Source organism: Dermacentor albipictus, chromosome 7, assembly GCF_038994185.2.
Source record: "Dermacentor albipictus isolate Rhodes 1998 colony chromosome 7, USDA_Dalb.pri_finalv2, whole genome shotgun sequence".
Classification (NCBI taxonomy): domain Eukaryota; kingdom Metazoa; phylum Arthropoda; class Arachnida; order Ixodida; family Ixodidae; genus Dermacentor; species Dermacentor albipictus.
Window position 1 is genome coordinate 109,474,595 of NC_091827.1, and position 24,276 is coordinate 109,498,870.

The window sequence follows — 24,276 nt, forward strand, 5'->3', positions numbered from 1 at the left end:
AACTGTCTCAAGTCGCCTTAGGTGATCGTCGAAATTCCCGACGAAGACGACTACATCATCTAAGTAAGCAGTACAGGTTTACCACTTCAATCCTGCTAATATTGTGTCCGTCACGCGCCGGAACGTTGCAGGCGCCGACACAGGCCGAGTGGCATGACCTTGAACTTAGAGAGGCCGTCCGGCGTGGCGAAGGCGGTTTTCTCGCAGTATCTTTCGTGGACCTATATTTTCCAGTAGTCATTCTTGAGATCCATTGAAGAGAAGTATTTAGCGTTACAAAGCCGATTCAATGCGTCGCCTATCCGTGGGAGGAGGGTATACGTCCTTCTTCGTGATCTTGTTCAGTTGACGATAATCGACGCAGAAATGTAGGGTTTCTTCACCAAGACTGCAAGAGATACCGACGGGCTTCTCGACGGCTGGATGATATCGTGGCGCAGTATTTCGTCGATTTGTTGCCTTACAGCTTCACGTTCTCGCGTCGACTCTCGGTGAGGGCTCTGGTGAAGTGGTCGAACGCGCTCTTCGGTCATCATGCGTTGCTTTGCAAGTGGTGTTTGCCGAATCCCCAATGACGTCGAAAAGCAGTCTTTGTATCGTCGGAGAAAACCGCTGAGCTGTTAATGCTTACTCATGGGGAGGTTTAAATTCATGTCCAAGTCGTGTTCGGGAACTATAGTCGTCGAGGTAGATGCAACAGAATCTGAGAGGACATACGCATTGCTGGTTTCCACAATTTCCTCAATGTACGCGATAGTCGTGCCCTTGTTGATGAGCTTGAACTCCTCGCTGAAGTTTGTCAGCATCACTTTCGTTTTTTCTCCGTGCAGTCGAGCGATCCTTCTTGCGACGCAAATGTCATGTTTGAGCACTAGACCTTGGTGGCCCTCAAGACGCCTTCTTTGTCTGCGGGTGTTTCGGTGCCAACGGAAATGGCAATGCTGGAGCGAGGCGGGATGCTGACTTGATATTCGAGCATACACAAGGCATGGTGACTTGAGAGCTCTGCGGCCGTGACACTTGATCTTCGGACAGCGTTATATATTTCTACTTCAGGTACATGACTGCGCCGTGTTGGTTCAGGGAGTCCATGCCGAGAATGACATCTCGTGAACAGTTTTGGAGGATAACGAAGGTGGCAGGGTAGATCTGGTCATCAACGATAATTCTTGCCGTGCAGATACCAGTCAGTATTATTAGGTGTCCTTTAGCGCTCCGAATTTGAGGGCCTTCTGATGCAGTCTTGAATTTCTTCAGCTGGACGGCGATGGGTCCACTCATGACGGAGTATTCGGTTCCTCTGTACACTAAAGTGGTGACTGCGTGGCCGTCGAGTAGCTCGTCGAGGTCAGTGGTTCTCTGTTCTTTGCAGCTCGTTCTTGGCGTTGGATGCGGCTGCGTCGAGCTGATCTGCGGTTGGAAGGCCACGTCGTCAGGTCTTTCGTCGACGTATTCGTTGCTTCTAGGCTTTGTCGGGATGGCGGTGTCTCATTTAAATCTCGTCTAGATGGTCTATTCGGCGTCTTCGTTGGCGGTGGAGGATGTTTGTCAATTCGACAAACAGCCACTGCGTCTCGATTGGTTGCAGCTTTTAATTTTCCGGATATGGGCTGACGGACCGGCCCCGCGGGCTGTTCTAGTGTATGGTCGGCGCTACAGCGGAAGGTATACCGTCCTGGTTACAGCGAACGGGATGGACATATAGGACTCCACTGCGTTACGGCAATGTATTCGGCAATATCACATGACCCTTCACCTTGTTGTGGGCGCCTTGCATTGACGGTGAGCCCTCGCAGTCTCAAGTCACGGTATGGGCATCGACGGTAGATGTGGCCGGCTTCGCCGCAGTCATGGAGGAGGGAAAGCGCAACAGAGGACCCGGCAAGCACGGACCTATTGGAGAAAGTGTGGCACAAGTCACATGCTGTTTTTCGTAAAGGAGCGCTGGGTCTAAAACCCCAAACGTCAACGCTGCCATGGCAACCGCGCTCCTGAAGCTCTCGCTGCTACTCTAGGCCTCTGAAAAGTGAGGTAAGTTTCTTTCGGCCCGTGTATTTTTCGCAGCACATCTATTCACCAGACCAGCTCACTTTGGAGCATGGTATGTAAGCTTCACTTTGTTTAGTGTCTGTGAGTGCGAGTGTCAACCAGCAACGGACACACTCAAGTAATGACGGCGCGAATCTTCTTCGTCTTCAACGTGCCACGGAAAAGTACAGCAGCATGTCTGCTTCACTAAAACTGATATGAAAGTTTCGTAGCTTTCTTCTTAAGTGCGTCGGCAGCGAACACTTCCGGCGGCTCGTAGCAATGCAAGCTCAAAATTCTCGCCTATTTTCTCCGGCAAGCTGATTGGAGGCGCAAATGCAGATGGCACGCTGACATGGCCGCATTTCCGGCAGGGCCTCTCCTATTTTACTTCTTTCCTCCATGGCCGCAGTTATAGCAGAGCGGGAGGCGGTAGGGGGCGCACCAAATGCCCGATATCCTCGGATAGCGGCGCTGGAGGACGGGGGGGCGTGCTGGCGGTGGCGGCGGTGGTGAAGAGCATTGCGGCGTTACGGTGCCCTGGCGCGGTCGTGTAGGAGGATCTTGGCAGCGGGCGACGGCGATATACCTTATCACTTCCTGCTGGGGCTGCGGGGACTGTGGTTCGACCTCAGGAACCTCAAGTGATCGCTGAACATCTTCTTTGACTATGTCGGCTTGCGAGGCCATTTGAAGCTGCGACCTTGGAAAGAACTTCTGCAGTTCCTCGCGTACGACCACTCTGATGGGTTCCCACAGGTCGTCGCTGCCGACTGCTTGAACTTCGGTGTGGTTTGGGGTCAGCTCAGCGATTATAGAGCCTTGTCCGCATATCGAGCGTGTTCTCAATAGTTGTGGCGTCGGAAATAAATTCAGCAACAGTCTTCAGTGGGTTACGTGTCAATCTGGCGAGAAGCTCTTGCTTCAAACCTGTTGAAGGAGACGAACTTTCTTTTTTCTCTTTTGACATGTCGAGGCCGGCGTGTCAGAAGAGGCGAGTCATCTCCTTCGCAAAGATCGCGATGTTCTCGTTCGGCAGCTGCGTGCGGGTTTAGTAGAGCTTGGGCTCGTTCTTAGCGCAAGACGCTCTGTGAACGTCTGGAGGAAACCATTGCGGAACAGATCCCATGTGGTTAGGGTCGATTTCCGGTTCTCAACACCACGTCCTGGCGCCGTCTTATAAGGCGAAGAACACTTGTCGCAGCTTGACGTCGGAGTTTCAATTGCCCTTTCATGTTTTCAGCCACTTATCCGGGCCTTCAAATATTGATCCACGGAAGGTCGGTGGTTCCCTGGGCTGTTGCAGCATGATGGGGGCGCTGCGGCTGTTGGGGCTGTTGGGGTTGTTGACTTGGCACGGTCTTCTTGGTCGTCTCAGGTAGAAGTCCGCGTTCCAGAATCAGCTGTTGTAGCCTGCGGCTTACTCGATGGTTCGATCGGCATGACGTTGGTTTTGTCTTCGTGGTCCGGGCTTGGGTCATGATTTGTCGTGGGCATCGGGCACATGAACGCAAAGCACCTCCACCAGATGTCACCCGGTACTGATGATGACGAACACAGTCACAAAAGTGTAAATAGCGAAACTAAATATTGCGCGAACCTACGCCCAGAAAAAGCACTACGATGGCGGCGAACATTGTCAACGATCGCCGAAAATCTGATCTGCCGGTCAAGTGCGTCGGCTTTTATACATGAGTAATCGAAGTTTCCCAAGTAATCGATAGTGCCTGCGTGTCTGTCAGAACGTACTACACAGTGCTTATCACGCATATAATCAGAATACACAAGCTTCGGTGACAACAGACAATGGATTGGATTGCTATAACATTCCAATAGGTACCAACCGTGCAGGCGCGCCTTCTGCTGAGCGATAAGCTGAAGGTGTGTGATGCGGGTGAAATACAGTATGCCAGAAAAGCATAAATAAGTAGACACGCCAATAATAATTCAAACATCTCTGTGCGCCAATGCAGCAAATAAATCCAGGTTGTTCCACGTAAATTGAGCGAAAGTTTTAAAAATGAAAGGCACTCCGGACGCGAGTTGAATCGAAAGCATGTTGGCACTGGTCTAGATTTACTTAGGCTATCTTTATTTTCCCCGAACTAACAGATTAGTTATGTTTAAATAATAAACTATTTAAGTATTGGCTGCATACCCCAAGTGTGATGCGCAAAGTTATAGAGCACCTTGAAAAACCTCTCAATAAACTGTTTCCAACACGATATACCTCACGTGGTCCTTTTTTCCACGTTCCAAAGAAAGCTTGCATAATATGACAAAAATACCACGTGACGGGGCGCTTGCGCGCTGTTATTGTGCTGTTCTCAAACGTGCGATAGATGAACAAGGTAAGCTGCAGCGAGATTGGCCCGCGACAGGGCATTATGCCTGGTGTAGGTATGTGGCCATGCGGCTCTTATCGCATGACCGTGCAAATGCATGATGCTGACCGAACATTGCCGAAGCAATAAAGCGCCTAAGGCCAAAAAATGAAAAGACGAGAGCAGCATTTTGATTCTGCTGGAAAGAAGGAAATGACGAAGCGCGTGGGAACGTTGGAAAGTGATGACAGTTGCTAGAATTTCTCCTTTTTACACAAATGACGTTGTAGTAGTTTTCGAATTGAACGATGATGCTACAACTTTAAACCTTAGGGCTCAAATAAGAGCGGTTAAATCACACCGGGACAAAACTAACTAATGGTAAAACAAACACTTGGCTACAATCAATGAAGATTACGCGTGTCTTCTTCAGACGATGGCTCTTTTCGTACTGGCCCCGTCTGCTCTTCTCACATTTACGGTCTACCAGACGTTCTTTTTTGATCTCGCACATGCGCGTCGCTTCGTGGTCGCAGTATCGGGTGGACGCGTCTGGCTTCACACTTGTGCCCAGTGACCAGCGCGTCAGCACCTGAGAGAGTACGCCCGCAGGCTGTTCCAGTTTACCGGTTGTAGATCACACCTTATGTTCCTCGTTTGAAGCAATACGAGATAACTGCAATATATTCAGTGCTCCACAGGCCCCCGTATCGCTGCGTGTTCTCCACAGCAACGCTATTTGGCTGTGACCAACGTTGAGCTGCAGATATGGCTTACTGCAATGAGGAAAAAGCGGATATGGTTTTGGCTTTAGGTGCGTCAAGTGGATATAGAAGGCGCGCAGTGGAGCTATTTCAACGCTGGCATCGAGGTATGCGTCCGAGCTCATGACGATTGTGCGTACATATGAAACGCTGAGACAGACTGGGACTTTTACGAAGAAACGACATAAATCTTCAATCCTGGGCGAGGACATGGAGACATATATTCTGTCAAAGTTTTCTTCAAGCCCACATGCAAGTGTTCGTAGTGTGGGTGCTGAAGCCGGAGTGTCAACGTCATCAGTGGGGAAAGTACTTAAGAAGAGGCATCTTCATCCGTACCACGTGCAGCTGCGCGAGATGTTGGAGCCCCGCGATTTACAAAATCGAAAGGTCTTTGCAAACTGGATTATACGAGTAGTCAAGATGGAAGAGGACCCAGAATTTGTCAACAAAATACTGTGGACCGATGAAGCTACCTTATCACCTGATGCCCACGGGTACATCCACAACGCTCACTATTAATGCGACGAAAACTCCCATTGGGTTTTGAAGACATATCCTTAGTCTGTGGTGTCCAATTAATGGTGTCACTATCATTGGCCCCGTGTTTTTTTATAACACGCTTACAGGCGAAAGATACGTCAGCGACATACTTGATGGGGCTTTGAGGATCTTGAGGATTTTCTTCGCGAAGTTCCATTGGCGAGGATCAAGGATATTGGGCATCAATATGATGATGCTTCTGCGCACGGCCACAGCAAAGCTTGCAAATGGCTGCATGAACTAGTCTCACCGCAGTGCATTGAATGACATGGGCCCATTGCTTTGCCGGCACAGTTGCCAGATTTAACTCCTCTCGCTTTCTTTCACTGGGGCTATGTCAAGGATCAGGTATACCAGACACTAACCACATCAGAGAACCTACAAGAAAAAAATAACACAAGTCTGCAACTCCTTACCTGATACCATGAGCAAGAACACCTCGCAGAATGTGCCTATGAGATACCAAATGTGCATAGCAGGAGACAGTGACCTCTTCGAACACGCATTATATTCAAAGGGCGCTTTTCGGATTGAAGGTCACTGGAAAATCATTCCGGCCTTAACGCCGCCTCCCCATCCAACTCCATTACACTCCATCGGAAGGCTGCCAGCTCTTGCCCATTTAAAGCATAAAAAAATAAAGTAATGCTCTAGTTCTCTTTCGTCTCTTTAGACGCTTTATCGCTTCGGCACCGCTAGGCCAGCAGCACGCATTTGCGCAGTCATGCGATAAAAGCCGCGTGCGCAGATACCTACACCAGAGATAACGCCCTGTCGCGCGCCAGTCTCGCTGCAGCCGACCTTCTTCATCCATCGCACGCAAAATAGCAGGGTGCAATCGCTCCGCCACGTGCTGCTTTTTGATATTTCGTGGGCTTTCTTTGGAATGCGGAAGAAAGGGCCACAGGAGATACATCGGGTTGGAAACAATTTATTCAGAGGTTTTTTAAGGTGCTCTACAACTTGGTGCCTACCACACTTGGTGTGTGCAGCCAACACTTAAATAGTTAATGAATCAAACATAATTCTGCTAGTTAAGGGCAAAATGAAAATGGTCTGAGTAACTCTAGGCCAGTGCCAACATTATGCATTCGGTTCAACTCGCGTGCAGAGTGCTTTTCATTTTTGAAACTGGCTGAAGTTTTGTGGGACAACGTGTATATTACGCATTATTGCGTCCAGCGGATGTATAGCAGTTTACCAGGTCTGATGTACTTGCTGAGTAGAGGAAGTTGTGAAGGAGTTGATTGTAACAGGAAGCTTTAAAGGCTCGACGTGGTGATGAATAGATAGTTGAAAGCTGAAGGTGGAAAACATGCGAACTAGGTGAAAAACCCTATTCGTAGCGATGGTACTTGAGGTCCACGGTTTTCAGCCATGCATAGATTCAACTTTGTCGATTAAGGTGAAACTTGCTATAACAAAATCGCGTTAGATGCAATATCCTCCTTATACACGACATTCGTTATAAGCACATATATGTTACGGGATGATATCGGCGAGAAACAGTTGCTATACCGAATAATTCTTTATATCCGTCTTAAATTTTCTGGGGATTTGGGGAACTCGACGCGCCATTGCGCGGGTGCATTTCAGCTGTTTCTGCGATCCCTACGCCTCACTCCCTCCTTGTTCCGAACCAGTTGCCATTGGTGGCGCTCCACTCGCGATAGTTCGTGGTGAGGGCAGAGCTACGACGTCATGAAGCGGCCCTTGATGGCTATTCCTGTGGCGTTAGCGTGTCTCTTCTCCCTTGGGTCTGTGCCGGGCACGTGGAGGCGCCGACAAAAGTGGTATACTCCACGCAGCGGGAGCCGGAGCAAGGGCAAACTGCATCGCAACGCCATCTACAGGCAGCATCTGGGATCGAGACAGCCAATGGGTGCCCTTTATTATCTGCAAGCATGTCGCTTGACTCGTGTCAATGTTTCGTGCTTCAGCTCGCCAAAATGCCGATAGACGCCGCTGCAGTAGCAATCTGTGTGGAGTATACCACTTTTGTCGGCGCCTGTACATGCTTACTTTCGTCCGCCGCCACTTTTGTGACTAGGACTTGAGCTCACGCATGGTGCCTTTGCCCGTGCGGGAAGCGCGTACCTCGCTATGACCCTGTCCCGACGCTAAGCCGAAGAACGGGTGCCTAGTGCTCGCGCGAGGTCGTACCACGCCGAGCCACACTTATCGGAGTCCCATGCTGAAGGAGGTTGCCCGAGCTTTCGCGAGTTGGCCCATTGGTTATCGCGAGAGCAAGTAGCATAGCCGCCGGGACTTTTCATAGCGGCGTGTCCCAGCTTGAGCCTGTGCTCTCGCAGCGACGTGCTACAGGCACCCCTGACTGTATTTTTCGCCCTTTGTGCGGGATCCTTTTGGTTCCCCGCCTCCGCGGGACCGGGCGTTTGTGCAGTGTCGGGTGCCGTCGGCTACAATAAACGGTTTCTGCTAACTCTGGGCAATACTGTGTTCTTGCGTGCGTCGCTCGGTAGCCCCTTGCGGCCTGTGCTCGCTCCTAGCGGTGCTAGAGGCTGACGGCTCATGCGGCCGTTTGTCTCACTAAGCTCAAATCCGCGGTGGTCGGTACTCCTGTAAGACACGCAGACTCCACAATTTATATCGAAGTTATGTTGTATCAGATTTTCGCACTAAATGACATTGCGAACGTTTTAGGACATGAGAGGGCAATTTGAGTTTCTTTCTTTTATAACTGCTCTAGATCAGAGCAGGAAGTGCACGGTATAAAATTCCTTCGGTACCCAATATCCGTAATAAGCATCTATTTCTTCCATGCCGATATCATCAAGAAAGTGTCTAGACTTACTTCGTTATGTCCGATACTTTTCTATATCCGTGTACAGTTTATATCGTGTTTGGACTCTTCCCGATCGATATGATAAGTCGCACAACAAAAGTGTCTCGATAGATCAGAATATAAAAGAAATGAACGTGCTTTTTATTACTTTTATAATTCATCTTTTAGGTCAAATCGGCAAGCGTCAAATCCCAAGAATCCCAAGTGGCAGCGAATAGCACGAGCGTGGAAGAACTGGTCCGTAGGCCGATGACCGGCGAGTTTGTCCGCAAGGGCACCGTAGGTGACTGGAAAGGACACTTCTCCCCGGTGCAGGTGCAGCGCATGGTGGAGCTCATCAGAGTCAAGACAGCCGGGAGTGACGTCATGGACTTGTGGAAGGACATTGATATTCCCCGATGACGTATAAGAGGTCCCGCAGGTGTAATAAACATTTTCTTTTCGTTCTATTTCTGCTGCTTTTTTTCCAGTCACTCGAGCTAGCTGTGTGGTTCGTGAGTGTAATTGACTTTCGAAAGGCTTGAAACTGGGCCCAGTATTTTCTGAGCGCCGTTGCGTCTCTGAATGGCAAATGCATTCTTGGTGTGCTTCCGAGGATGCGACCCCTTCAGCAGCGCCCGCCTAGACGGCGACGGGCCCGGCGCTGCTTGTTAACGGGTCAACTAAGAATCTCCCTTTGAAGTGGCAGCAACCACCGCATTCTATTGAAGCGGTAACGACCGTCAATACCAGGCACCTCAATTCGCGGAGAGACCAGTAAGTTGAGGCAAGGGGCCAGCGTCGACGTCTTCCGTGGGAAAAGCGTCGACTCTAGGTTCCCAATTGTCTCATGGTTGCGCCGTATGTACACGGGTGCGAAGGTGCAACACCAGAGGCCGAGCATATCAAGGTGATGGGACCATGATCAGAGTGCTGGGAACAGTTAAGCAATTCCGATCGGTCGGGTTGAGGTCATTACATTCCCTCGTTTTGTAACCCAGGAAAGATTGAGTGCTTAAAAAGCGGATCTCGGTCACTGTGCGTGCTGACATGTAATGTTCTCAGAAACTCGGACATGTAAATTGCTCCGACATGGAGTGTGCGCCTGTATTCATGCACTGAGTCGCGAGTTGTGATTATGTCAAATAAGCCAATGCGTTTCCTTGAACTTCGCCACCTCATCTCCTTACGAGAAGTAAATATCAGAGACTGAGATGGACGACAGCGCGCATCCTCTTGACAATCTTGGTGCGCCGCCCAGGTATACAGAGGCAAGCTACATTTTAGACGCTCCGGTGGCGTAGGCAAGCGACCCTCTGTGAGACGCCCTAGTCCGAATCAGGAACCCCAGAACCAGACCGCAATAGCGTCATGATGCTGATTATAGGCATCAGGTTTTTAATTGTCACCGCCACGATGAATGATTCGAAGGTAGAGAAACTTCTTGAACTGTACAATGCGCACACATTCCACCTACATGGCACCAAGTGTAGTAGACTCCTGTTGAATCATCTGCAAGAGACAGTGAAGATTGCTCCATTTTATCCAAAGTGATTCCCCCGCAAAATTCAAAATCTGCTATTCTGCAAACCTAAATGTCAATGACACAAAACGATAAATTAAACAGCATTAAATTCTTAAGCATACGCAAGAAGTGGAATTTGTTGGCTTTCCGTGGCGCAAAGCAGTGATTTATGTATTCTTTGTTTTGTAAGCTATTGAGTAATTGTTGCTTGACGGCACCTTGCAAAGCGGTGTGCTATTAAAGAAGTCGCAGTTTCGCACCCACGAGAAGAGGTCGTACCCTGAGTTTCATGGAACGGGAATACTAAAGAAACACGCATTATATCGGCCGACCGTACTCCCATAACGCACGTAGACAAAATTAGAATCCTGGGGTTACACCTGGAGGCAAATGGTCATAACGGAAAGACGTTGCGAAGACTCCGTCGTTCGGTAGATGACAGGATCAGACTCTTGCGTCGCATCACGAATAGACCTAACGGTATGCGCGAACATTGCGCGGTCTGTCTCGTGCAGGCGAACGCGATAAGTTGCATAACGTATGTTGTCCGCTACCTCAAGTGGATAGGGTCGGAAAAAGACAAGGTCGAGTGCATGATACGAAAGGCCTTCAAGAGGGCGGTCGGCAATCCACTCAACGCGAGTACCGACAAGTTTCTAAAGCTCGGACTTCACAGATCACTTGACGAGTTAATCAAGGCGCACGACGCTGTGCAATACAAGCGATTATAGGCAGGTTGCGGACGTAGTTCCCGCGCCTACTAGGGCGCCCCTCGCGGCGGCGAGCGCGAAACCGGCAGGGTACGACCGGCCCGCTTGCGTTCGGAAAGCCTGTATGTGCACTGTTTCGCGCGTAGCTGTTGCCTTTTCTGAGCAATGCCGAAGTGCAATCCGAGCTATTGAGTAGTGGGCTGCAACAGTACGTACACCAACTCACGAGGACCAAAGTTTTACAGGTTTCCAAGCCGACCGTATGAAGCCGAACGGCGTCAACACTGGATAGCGCTCGTCCGACGGCATAAGCTGTGTTATGTTCCGGCGTTATGCCAAGTGCGTTATAACGCTGAATTCTTTGCTTTTACAACAATGATGGCAGCAACGGACACCTACAGTCAGTGGCGTAGCTAGGTCGTCTGGCACCCGGGGCCCATAGGCCTTCTGCAAGCCCCCCCCCCCCCCCCCCCTCCTTCGGGTTTATTGGAGGAAAACGAGGATATCAACAATTTCCGTGTGTCTCCAGACGTATATGACACCGCCCCACTTCCCCCACTGGCCCCTTGCACCCGGAGCCCACGCTCCCCCCCCCCCCCCCCCTTGCTACGCCACTACCTGCTGTGCGTACCAGGATATGCATCAAAGTAGTTTGTTCCTACACTCTACCGCAGTAAAGCTGTGGAACTCTTTCCCAACCCTCTCCCATTCAAACAGCGCTAGGGCTTGCTGAGAGATTTGAGGAGGGGTTGCAGACGGCTGAGCTGCCATACACCCTTCTGCACCCAGCATATCAACGAAGGGGCAGATGAGATCACCAAAATTTTTGACAACATGGTTTATTGGAACCTCCTTTGCACGCACTGAAAAATCGCAACATAAAAGTATCGCACTTCCAGTAACTTGGGCGAAAATATTTTCCCAGCGTAGTCTAACACAACTGGTAACTTCATCCCCTTTTTTGTGTTTGGGGAGAGCTACGTTAGAATACCTCTGGTAGGTCTTACGAGTCGTTCATATGCCCCACGTTCTTGGATGAGATGTTTTGGATTCGTATTTACCGTCCTGTATGTACAGGGAAACTACCGCGGCGTCCTTGCACTTCCCAGTGATGCCAGCACGGCAATCGCAGCTCCCCGCTAGGATTTGTCTGCTGTCGCCAATCTTCAAGAATCAATTTGGCCTACAATTTCATGCGTCCACACAGTAGATAACGAAGTAACTTACGCCGAGCTTCACGCATCTCGCTGGTGCATTATTTTTCGTTTGCGGAATAAACATAACAGTCACTTCCGATCAGTGCAAGTTCAACACTTCCCTCATGTCGTAGACGTGCCCCACTTCAATTAGACGACTTCCTTTCTCCAAATTCTTTTCACCAAAAAAGCTGTCAAGATCTTGTAATTCCCGAAACCCGGTTAAAATTAATATCGGCACGCTGTTTCGCGCCATCGCTACCGTTTGACAGGACGCCAAACACGCAGCGCGGGCTGCTGACGCCGTGAGTAATCCTACCACATTCGCGCAACTATTCGTCAGATGGCGCTAGGGGTCGGAAAGACAGGGCGCCGCCTAGCACTTGCAACGTGCCCATGCAAGTTAGAAACAGATCGACGCATCCTCGAGCCGCTCGGCATCACGTACTACACTCAGCATGGAGAATAGACGGCGGTTCCGGCCTCGGTCCACGGCCGCCTGATCATCCCGCTGCTTCCCAAGAAGACGCACCTGACGCACCACGTCGGAGATGCAACAAGCGAGCAAGCGACTTGCAAAACAAGTTTGGTAACAGTAGCGATGCGGTGTACATAGACGCCTTGTATCCAAGGTCGTCGGAGCCTTTCGCTCCGACGACCTCGCCTCGCCAGCCGCACCCGACTCCACGTGTGCGGACGAGCTTGCACATCGTTCCGGCGTGTGCTGCATGAGCCGCGTGGCCACCGCCATCGCGTGCTGCCACGCATACTCTGCGCGACCTTCTGCGCCTACCTCGCTGCATCGTGCCTGCCGTAGGATCACTCCCCCTGCCCGGCGTCCACACTTCGAGTGTCGAGACACCGAGACGACACCTGCTCCACGCACGGGTGTGGTGCTTTGTGCACGCGCCACGTGTGTTGTGTTGTGCGCGCGCTGCGCGTGCCGAGCGAGAGTTTGTTTTCGCGGCGGGGATGCGTTTTTCCCATGACGTGCTGATATCGTGCCCTGCGGTTCTGTTGTGTGAGCGGTTTTTTTTCTTTTTTTTTTCTTTTTTTTAAATCATGAGTTTCCTCCCACCGGAAGGACGCCCACCGCGCGCGGGTCACCGTCGACATGCCAGCACGTCGCTCGTGACACTCGAGCCGTCTACTCTTCAAGAGCTCCGTGCGAGAGAAGAGCTCCATAACCGTGCCGCGCACATTGTCGACGAATGGCTGCGCAAGCAAGCTACCACTAGGCAACCAGCGGCTCCTGCTCTGCCTATGGCTGTACTCGACAGCACTGGGGCACCGGAAGCTGTTGTGGAATTACCCCAGGCGAGCCCCATCTCCCTGACGCAGGACTCCACCCTTGCTGAGAGGACTGCCGTCTCCCTCCCCTCTTCAGACGACGAGGAAGAAATGGATTCCTCGAGCTCGCGGAAACGCGCCCGTGAAGCTGAGAGTGAGGAGGACGACGTGGCCGGCCCTCGCAAGCAGCCATCAAGCGCCCCACCGTGCTCCGAGGCTCACGTATCACCCGACGTACGCTCGGAGCGGACGGATGTCGACGGCGCAATCCCTCGACAACCAGGAGTGACGGCCATCAAATCGTCCCTGCCCCACGCACACGATGGCGGGGGTCTCGAAACGTCGGCGCCGGCTGTAGCGACCTGCCTGTCCCCGCTCCTTCAGAATGCGAGCGCCGTCTCTCGGAACCCTGATGAGTCATCGACTGCCCCCTTGGCACTTACTCCAAGAGAGGGCGCGACTACTGATGATCACGCTCCACCAGCTACTGGACAGAGCGCAGCTGCCTTCCTGAAGGATCCGCCAGCTCCTCCTTCAAAGCGCCTTGCCTCAAAAAAGAAGGGCAAGGGGAAGCGACGGACAACTCCAGGCAGCCTGCAGCCTCCAGTGACTGCTACCACCTCGGGCCCAGCGGCTTCTCCACAGCAACAGGCGCCACTGAAGAACACCCCCAACAGTTCTCAAATCGCACCCTCCCTGGCACCCGAGAGCGGCGAACCAGCAGAGGATGCTTTCACTATGGTCCTCTCTAGGAACGCCCAGCGCCGCGCCAGGGCTCTACAAGCCGCCACCATACCGGTTGACCCAGCGGTGGTCGGGACGGCCCTGTTCCGCCCTTCTGGCCCGGGAGGGGCCTTCGAGCGAGGATCCCGCCTTGCTATTGCCGCTGTGCTCTCTGCGCTGCCAGGGGTGTCCGCGGTCCGGGTTAACACAAAAAGAAACATTGTGGCCGCGGACGCGACCTCGCAGGCCTGCTTGGAGAGGCTGCTCGCCACCACCGAGCTCCGCGGCATTCCCGTTGCTGCTCGGCCACCAGCTGTCCGTGGAAACAGCACGGGCTTTATACACGGCATTGACGACGAGACTACCGACGCAGAGCTGGCTGGTGCGATCGAGTCCAGTGTCCCTGTTGTGTCTGCGACCCGCTCCGGCAACAAGGCGATCCTCCGCTTTAGCAGCCCGGTCCCTCCCGAGCATGTGCCCATATACAAGCTCCAGTTCCGGGTGAGGCCTGGAAGACCGCGTCCACCGCAGTGCCAGCAATGTGGCCGCTATGGGCACGTGGCTGCAACCTGCGACAGACCTACCAGCTGCCTGCACTGTGGGAGGTCACACGAGCGAGGAGAAAGCTGCCCAAATGCCGCCCACTGCAATAATTGTGGTGGCAATCACCCTGCTAATACTCCTGCCTGTCCCAGGTGGCAGGAAGAACGTAGGGTGGCAACCATCATGGCGACCGCCCCTACTCCCCTCTCTCGTCGTGCCGTCCGGGCCTCTGTGCGGGAAGAGACACAGCAGGCGAAGACCTCCACGCAAGTGTCATATGCACAGGCCCTAACCGGCCGTACACGAATTTACCAGTCGGCGACGCTCCCTCCTGGCCAGCCACCCAAAGCAGCCCCACGGACCCTCCGAGCCGGACCACCTGTAGCTACCACCTCAACCCCAGAGGCACCAGCCACACCACCACCGCAGGCCTGTCCAGACCCCCGCGACCAGCTGATCGCGAGCCTGCAGCTGACGCTGAAGGCCATCGGAGAGATGCTGCCTGCTGACAGCCCACTCCGAGCCCTCTGCCTCCAGGCGGGAGGCGTGCCATCCACCCAACACCAGCATGGCTAGCATCTCATCGAGGTCCCGCCGCCGCCGCCCGAGGGTGCTCCAGTGGAATGTAAACTCGCTGCAGCGACGGCACGGCGAGCTGTGTGAGTACCTCCTGCGGTGCGACTTCGACGTCCTCGCACTGCAGGAGGTATACGCCGTGGCCGAGAACGTACGGCTCCCCGGCAACACTGGCTACTCGGGCGCCACCACCTGTGCCACACGCAGTTGCACTGCAGCACCCTGCCTAGATGGAGCCCACAAGACAGGGAAGCCACGCACGGCAATCTACGTCCGCAGCACCCTGGCGCACGCTGTTCTACCTGTTGCTGACATCGCGGGTGGCCCCCTGGATTCATGTGTCGTCACCGTACGCCTTGGCAGCCAAGACACCGCTGTGGCGAGCGTCTACATTCGTCCAGGAAAGACGTGGGATCCTTCCAGCCTCGTACAGCTGGCTGTTCGCCTCGGTGGCCATGCAGTCCTGTGCGGTGACTTCAACGCACACCACACGGATTGGGGTAGCCGCAGCTTCACCCGCCGAGGCAAGGACCTCACAGACGCCATCAGCCGAGCTGGCCTGCTGATCTTGAACACTGGGGAGCCTATCTACGTCCGCCGCGGAGCTCGCACGGCCATCGACCTCTCCCTCACCACCGAGCAGTGCTCCTACTCCTGGGCCACAACTCCGGACACATGGGGGTCTGACCACTTCCCTCTCGTGATCAGCCCCGTGTCTGGGAGAAGGCCTAGGACAAGAACTTACCACGTCACAGACTGGTCCCTGTTCCGGAAGCACTGCAGCAATTTGGACGATGGCCGTGACTTCCTCAGCGCCATTGCGGATTGTGCTCAGGCTGCCACCGTTCAGTGCTCTGCCCAACCAGATACCCCCGCTCCGGACCTCCACCTGCTCAACCTCCGCGCCTCCAGGCGCCGTATGGAGCGCAGAGCAATCCGGACGGGCAAGGCAGAGCATTGGACCGAGTACAGACGCGCGGATGCCCGCTGCAGGCGCCAGGCCCGGCGCAGGAGGAGCCAGAGCTGGAGGAGCCTCTGCTCTGCCATCGAGGACAGATCCAGGGGACCCCTGGCTTGGAGACTGCTCAGATCTCTCACCGGTAGGAGAACAATCCTACAACCTGTCCTCGCCGCTGCCATCACGCTGGGCATCAGCGAAGAGGCCCTTGCGGAGCTCCTCGCCGACCAGTTCGCGCCGGCTGTACCACGCACTGCAGCCATCCTGCCGGTAGGACAGCCTTCCCTCAGCCTGCCTAGCTGCTGGCACAACCATCACCCGGGGTGGACATCGAGCCAGATTGCTGCTATCTGCCAGGACCCCCTGACGCTGCACGAGCTCCAAGTGGCCCTGAAGAGGGGGAAGCGCCGCAGCGCACCAGGAGCCGACGGAGTGACGACCCAAATGCTCCGCAACCTGGCCGCCAGCGAGCAGCAGCGCCTGCTCGACTGCTACAACGACATCTGGAGGTCAGGGCAGGTGCCGGAGCAATGGCGCACAGCCATCGTGGCCCCCATCCTGAAGGCCGGAAAGCCGGTTGGAAACGTGAGCTCCTACCGGCCGGTCTCCCTCACTTCCGCCTCCTGTAAGGTGATGGAGGCCATTGCTTTGGCCCGACTGGACTGGGTGGCCCGTGCCCGTGGCTTCCTGGCCGATGAGCAGACGGGGTTCCGGCGGCGCCGATGCACCGCGGACTCCATCGCGGATGTGGTCTCCACGCTGGAAGAGGCCAAGGCCTGCGGTGACGCCGTGCTCCTGGTGCTTATCGACATCAAGGGGGCCTTCGACGGCCTGCCCCACCCAGTCGTTCAGCAGGCCCTGGACCTACTTGGCATCAACGGGAATCTGCGGCGGTTCATCTCGTCGTTCCTAGAGGAACGCACTCTCAGGGTACGAGTGGGCCGATCGAAGAGCTCCCCTCGGCCGGTGGCAGCGGGCGTGCCACAAGGGTCAGTGGTGAGCCCTTTCCTGTTCAACCTGGCCCTGGCCCGGCTTCCTGCTGCCCTGCCGATCGACCCCGACTATCCGGTGAGTGCCTCCATCTACGCGGACGACATCGCCCTGTGGGTGCGAAGCCCACCACACAACCACCGCAGCGCGTGCTCAACCCTGCAAAGAGCTCTTGACACCGCCGCTGCTTACCTGAGCAGCATTGGCCTTGCCATCTCGGCAAGGAAGACGGAGGCCATGATGCTCCACCCAAGAGCAGCCGCCCGCCGCACAGCACCCCGGCTGCACCTGGAAGGCGTCCAGTTACCCTGGAGCACTGCAGTGACGTACCTGGGGCTGCGCATTGATCACCGACTGTCCTGGCTGCCTGCTGTCAAGACCCTGCATGTCCAGGTCCTCCGTGTCCGCAAGGCAGTCTCCCAGCTTCTTGCCCGAGGACAGGGCTGTACCACTGGGTGGGCACTACGGCTGTACAATGCAGCAGCCACCTCACGCCTGCGGTACGCCCTCCGACTCGTGGCACTACCACCAGCCCGTCTCAAGAAGCTGGAGCTGCAGCATCGGGCCGCGATTAGGCTCTGCCTGGGCGCTCCCCGCAGCTCCCAAGTCGCTGCAACCTTGGCCGAGGCGGGAGCATGGCCCCTGTCACTCCTCCTCCTACAGCAGGGGCTACGCCATGTTGACCGCCTCCACCATGGACCAGACGGCAGTGCCCTGCTCTCCCGACTGCGCTCGCGGCCCCATTCACAGATGGGCAGACTCTGTGGGCTGTACGAAGAGGTGATTGGGAGGCCTCCAGCGAACAACGCACAACTGCCTCCTCCCCAGAGACCACCCATACCCATCACCACAGAGCTGCCCGGCGTTTCCAAACGGCGCTCCCCAACTTGTGCCCTTCAACAGACGGCTGCTTCCCTCCTGCTTGAGGACCACGGTGGAAACCTGCAGATCTACGTTGACGGCTCGGTAATGCCGGACACAGGCTCGTCGACTGCGGCCTGCGTGGTGCCCGCTTTGGGGAAGAGCAAGCAGTGTCGCCTCCCCAACCATGCGACTTCAACAGCGGCAGAGGTAGCAGGCCTTCACCTGGCTGTGGACTTACTCGCAGAGGAGCTGCCAGTGACCCCAGTGACCATCTACTGCGACTCCAAGGCGGCACTCCTCAGCCTGCAGAGGCCAGAAAGGGCCAGCCTCGGGGTTGCCCTGCTCTCGTCAAGGCTGATGGCGCTCCAGGAGGCGGGCTGCTCAGTATCCCTGCACTGGCTTCCAGCCCACGTAGGGATACCGGGCAACGAGGAAGCAGATGCACTGGCAAAGCGTGCCCACCACTGCGTGGTCCCGCCCAGCCTGGCAGTGACAGCCAGTGATTTCACATGCCACAGGCTTCGGCGCCATCTGCTGGCCTGCCATCCGGACAAGCGGATGTCCTTGGACCGCCCTCCGCGACCACTTCCACAGCGCGGCCTCGCACGCAGGGAGACCTCCCTCCTTCTGCGACTGAGGATTGGCTGCTGTTGGACGGGTGCTCGCCGCCACCGGCACGGCCTCGTCGCCTCTCCAGCCCGTGCCTCCTGTGGGGAGCCCGAGACCCTGGAGCACCTCCTGCTGGCCTGCCCTGCCTACCTGCAGCAGCGTGACCGTCTCCTGCAGGAGTTCCGACGACTGGGGCTTCCTTCTACACGACAGGAAGACATCCTCTTCCCTAGTCGTAGCGAGCTACCAGCCCTCCTGAGTGTCGTCGAGTACCTCGACTCGTCGGGGCTCTCGGCGAGACTCTAGGATTCTCTGCAAAGACGGATAGCCTCACGGCTACCCAAACCACTCTAGGCTACTCGAACTGCCCCAATCATCTGGCTCCTGCTGGATCACCGCCGCCTGGCCTTTCACCAGATCACCAACCTTACCGGACCCACTGGGCCCTTCCTGCCGGACTGCTCAGCCGCTGCCATGGCGCCCCTTTAACCCTCTACTGTCCTATCTCCTTTGCTCCCACTATCCCCCCCCCCCAACCCCCCGTTGACGCTGAGCGGTGCTCCCGCAAGGGCTGCAGAAAACAGCGTCAACCTTTTCTTACCCCTTCAAGAACCACTTCTCTTGTAGACTGCACAGGTAACCGCCTCGTGAGCGCCAACGTGACCGCGGGACACATGGAGGTGGCCAAAGAAGCCGCGATAGCCGCGGTACCGTGGCAGGTGCGGCACTTGCCGTGGTGCCGAACTCTGCAATCGTTGTCAGCGACTCGCAGACGGCAATCCGCGGCATCGCGCGCAGCCGCGTCTCGCGGGAAGCGACCCGCACACTCCAAATTTGTGACGACCGTGACTCGACATCGCCATCGCAACGCCAAAATTCTACTGTCTTCCTCCTCTGGACACCGGCACACACCGACGTTCCGCTCGCGGGCAACGAGGCGGCCCACGCCACAGCTCGAGGTCTCACACGCCGAGCCTCAGAATATTATTTGGCCGACGCCTCCGTCCCCAAGAGCGGGCCGTTGGATCTGCCGGCCCAGACACTACGACAGAAACGCAGCAACAAATATCACAATGGGCGTGGCGCGATCGCCTGGCCACGTTCAGAGGCCTCACTCAACACTACAGATTAGAAAGACGCACATTCCCGCCACCGCACGATAAATTAAGCAGGAACGTGCCAACATACACCTACCCTAGCGCGGCCGTCTTACAGCAGTGTTAGCCAGAATTATACTCGACTGATACGTGGTATGCGTGGGGACACAAAGCAAAGCTGCGAGACATGCTCTGGGAATGTGCCGGCAACAATGGTGCTGAAACCGCCGCCGTTCGCGACACGTTCCATAACTGCGGCCATTGCCAGCGTATAGGAAGCCTCGAGCTCCCTGCTTGCCGACGCCGTCCCGGTTGCAGGGGCCGCCGGGTACCTTGTCCGTCGGCGTCGCCGCAGCTGGGAGGTGGCTCTAGAAAGTTGGGAGCTGGAAGACCAGCTCTGGGCCGTCCGCAAAGCCGAAGATGCCGCCCGAGTCAAAGGACTTCGAGCCGCCACCTGACGTCTCCACAACAAAAACTGCCGGCCCAATATTTTTCTTTAAAGTTTATTGCGTTCTTGCGCTTTGGAAGCGCGCGAAACGACGGCACAAGAGACGCCATAGACGCAGGTAGATGGGGTTGGTCAGCGCCCACACGTTGCCTTTCTTGCGTCGTAGGTAAGTGCAGTTCCTGCGTTACCTAGAATGTACTAACAAGCTCAATTTGGGGACATTTAAAAAACTAGCTCCGCAAGTTAAAGACATCGCATTGAGAGATGGAAAGAAAAAAAAACTGTTCAGTGGGGATTTAATGGTAAATACGAGGAAAGTGCTTTATAGCATTACCTTGTACCTCTTTGACGTTCCACATCCGTGAGTTAAACGGCGTTCACCACATTACAAAGTGTTGTTCATAGAGATGGGTAAAACGGCTCAAGCTTAAACCCCATGAGCGCGATCTTGTGCGCGACAGCTATGAGCGGTGGCTTCGAGCGACGGATCGGGCCGTCGCTTGAACAGATCGCTCGGTCTTGTCGCGCGATCGCTCAGTTTTGCAAATCTAGAACTCGTCGCTCGTCGCCCGGAAGTGCTACGAGCGACTAGTGTTAAGAACGGCCTGCTGAGTTGCAAGTTTTGCCAGCCAGGTGCGGCAGCGGCGTCGACTTTTCTTGGTAAGCCAAACGGCGTCACTAAGTCTACTGTGTACCCAGGACAATACGTCGCGTCCACCACTCTGCGTCGCGGGATTGCAGAGATGAGTTCGACGAACCAGGCTTTGTGACGGAACATGCCACCGCCTACCCGGTCCGCTGTGAGCAAGGGAGTCCCCGAGGGAACGTAGTTCGAGGCCCCTTCCCACCCACCAATCCTGACGTCAGCCCCGAGTTCTGCGAAGACCGCCTGACCTCGGTTGGGGACCGTGAACCTGTGAGGAAGCGTGTGTGTGTAAGCCCTCGCGCAAGGAGGCGGCTCGTCTACGGCGCCTGATCGAACGTTTCCCTCACCTTGGGATCGAGGGAGGACCGAGAGTTTATAAACCGCTGTTGTGCGGCTGCTCAGTGTACTTTCTCTCGCAGTCATGCTATACTGATGAACTCCAACGTCCTTATGCAGGTACTGTAAATAAACCCATATTCCTCGTTCTCGATGAGGAGCAGTCCTTCCCTTCAACAACGTCCTCAGCGTGGATGAGTTGGACGACGGCACGGGCCAGCTACCATCTAATTCATGTCCGACTCCAATCTTGACAACTGGTTACGAACGGTGGGATTGACCTACCAATCCTCACAACTGGCTGACAACGGTAAGACGGACTTTGGGACATGGTGCTGCGTCTGTGGTGAGTGCTTGGTTCTTGCTTTCACTCTCTAGGCTTCATTTTGTGGTTGTTCTGTTTAGAACTGTAGGGAAACTAGATTGTTGATTGTTAACTAGGTTGTGTTTTCCTAGGCAGATTTAGCTAACAGGACCAAGGCAGTAAAGCAGCAATCATGGAGTTAAGGAGACTGCTGAGAGCCGAATTGTTGATTGTTGGTTAGGAACTGGGCCTAGATGTACGCAAGGAAATGCTAAAATCGGAATTACTGCAGCTAATTTCCGAACAGGCCAGTGAGGATGAAATTGAAATGGGGTTGGAACTACTGATAAAGAAAGAGAGAAACGGGAGAGAGAGAGAGAACAAGAGAGAGAGGAATGCGATAAAGATCGCGAGTTAAGAAAAATGCAACTTGAACTTGAAAGCAAAGGTTTGGAGTTGTCTCAAGGAAGTGAAGGTGCTGTGGGACGATCAAGTGAGGCAGAATCATACCGCATGGACATGCTATTAAAGCCATTAGAAGTCGGGACCGACATCGGCTTATTCCTAAGCAATTTTGAAAGGACTTGCGAGAAGATGAACTTCGGTCCGAGTACATGGACACAGCGGTTGCTGTCTATGTTGCCGTGTGAGGCTGCAGAAGTAATCGCCAGACTCAGTGCACAGGATGCAGATGATTATGCGAAATTAGGGCTAGTCTCCTGAAGAAATAGCCCCTTTCAGCCGAAGCTTTTCGGCTAAGGTTTAGGCGCACAGGCAAGAAAGATAACGAGGTGTATCCGGTGTTTGCATATAGCTTAAAGGCAAACCTAGTCGAGCGGCTGGAAAGCGCGGAAGCGTGCGAGAGCAGAGACAGGATCATTGCATGCATGTGTCTAGAGCAGTTTTACAAAAGCATGCCACCATGTATGAGGCTGTGGGTGCAAGACAGAGGAAATGTAAACACTGTGGAAAGGGCAGCGGCATTAGCCGAAGAGCATGCAACGCGTAGAAAGCTGAACGCCGAGGACGGTAATTGGGACGGTTAAAATGGACCGCAGAAACCATTTTCGTTTAAAAGGGGTTCGAAGACTAGACGATCGGAGCCTGTAGACGTGGAGGAAAAGCCCTCAGAAAAGAGCGAGGAGAAACCTAACGAGGAAACCGTACAAAAAGAGCAGAAAAGAAAATTTGAATCGTTTAGACCGATCCGCTGCTATAAGTGCCACAAAGTGAGACATATCGCTGTGAACTGCGGTAAGCCTAGCGTAGTTTTTTCCTACGTAGATGAAAAAGACAAAAATATGGAACATTTAAGCCAATATCTTCACGTCCTGCAAGTTAATGGCAAAATATGCAGGGTGCTAAGAGACAGTGCCGCCATGATGGACATTGTCCATCCGTCTTACGTGACGGTAGATGACTTCACTAGAGAAGTAGCCTGGATCAAACAGGTTGTAGAAAAATACAGCGTGTGTCTGCCCATGGCCAAAGTCGAAATCAGTGCACCATTTGGTGAGCTAGTGACCGAGGCTGCCGTTTCCAAATTTTCGTCACTGCAGTACCCTTACATTTTTGCGAATCGGTCGGATCAGTTACTGCGTGACAAAGGGCTAAACTGGGAGAGGGCGTAGTACAGGCATTGATGCAAAGCCAAGCTCGTAAAATCGCGTCGCTTTCGGCTGAAAATGCAAAAGCTGCTCCAGCGGAAGCAGCAAAAGAGGTAACTTCTGTAACTGAATCCGAGCTACGCTCGATGGATGAAAAAACGATTGAGGAAACCCTGTCAGCTCACCAGGCCCATTAAAAGCGTATCACTAGGCTGTCAAAGTTCATGCCTGCAGGAAGAGCCAGCTGATGCATTCGCAAGCGAGACAGGTTCGTTACTATCACCGGCCTCAAAGAACGTTGATCAGCTCTTACATGTGGACAGAGAGTCACTGGCAGCCGAGCAAAATAATGATGACAGCTTACCTAAATTACACCACACAGCTAAAGAAGGCATTGCTAGGCGCAACGTGATGACACAAGAGAGAGGAGGATTGTTGTATCGGCACTGCACAGATCGAAAGGGTAGGATTCTAGATCAGTTAGTCGTATCTACTACGTACAAGGAGGACCTTTTGAGTCTGTCGTGGAAATGGGTGGTCCGGCCACCTAGGCATAAACAAATCAAAGGAAAATTGCTTATGGAATACCACTGGCCTGGCTGTTTCAAAGACGTGGAAAACTTTGTAAGATCATGCGACGCCTGCCAGCGCTCGGGTAAATAAGGAGAGACATCGAAAGCTCCACTAAAGTAGTGCGCTTAATAACAGAACCTTTCAGACGGCTTGTGATAGACACGGTAGAGCCTCTACCAAAAACAAAATCGGGTTACAGGTACTTGTTTACCATGCTGTGTCCGGCTACAACGTTTCCTGAAGCAATCCTTCTGAAAGAGCTCATCTCCACTGAAGTAGTTGACGCGCTTTTGAAGTATTTGCACGAGTTGGGTTTCCAGCCGCAATTCAGGAGGATCAAGGGTCAGTATTCACCAGCACACTGGCTTCCACATTCTTGCAAAAGTTCGGGGTAAAGTTGATACACAGTTCCGTCTATCACCCTCAGTCAAACAGTGTAGAGAGGTGGCATTCACTGCTTAAGGGAGTTTTGCCTGCGCTCTGTTACGAGCACAAGGAGGACTGGGAGGACTGTCTGCCGGCAACTTGGTTTGCTTTGCGAATGGTTCCACATGAGGCTACAGGGTTCTCGCCAGAAGAACTAGTGTATGGGAGGACACTCCGTTCTCCGCTGAGAATATTAGGAGAGATGTGGGAGGAAAGAGGAGAGAGTCCATCAGTGGTTGAATACGTGCTAAATCTGCTGGAATGGCTAAGCGCAACCCAAGAACTAGTAGCTCAAAAGAACGCCAAATTCTATTATGACAAGAATGCGAGGCTTCGTACGTTTAACGCCGGAGACCAGGTAATGATCCTCAAACCTTCAAGAAAAAACAAGCTTGAAGTTCACAGGGACGG

At 53.9% G+C, this 24,276-nt stretch overlaps 2 protein-coding genes across 3 annotated transcripts in view; both read left to right on the forward strand.

Moving 5' to 3' along the window:
* LOC135903459 (sulfotransferase ssu-1-like) overlaps positions 1-8,914 on the forward strand; it is a 79,008-nt gene extending 70,094 nt beyond the window's left edge. For both annotated transcript variants that reach the window (XM_065433775.2, XM_065433774.2), the window contains exon 5: positions 8,634-8,914. In XM_065433775.2, coding sequence (XP_065289847.2) covers positions 8,634-8,867 — 234 coding nt within the window. In that variant the 3' untranslated portion in view covers positions 8,868-8,914. The remainder of the gene's footprint in view (positions 1-8,633) is intronic.
* A 4,023-nt stretch (positions 8,915-12,937) lies between these two features.
* Positions 12,938-18,734, forward strand: LOC139047892 (uncharacterized). Its single transcript, XM_070522067.1, has 3 exons — positions 12,938-14,968; positions 15,072-16,235; positions 16,323-18,734. The coding sequence occupies exons 1-3, from the start codon at positions 12,938-12,940 to the stop codon at positions 18,732-18,734; spliced, it is 5,607 nt and encodes a 1,868-aa protein (XP_070378168.1).
* The last annotated feature ends 5,542 nt before the right edge of the window (positions 18,735-24,276 follow it).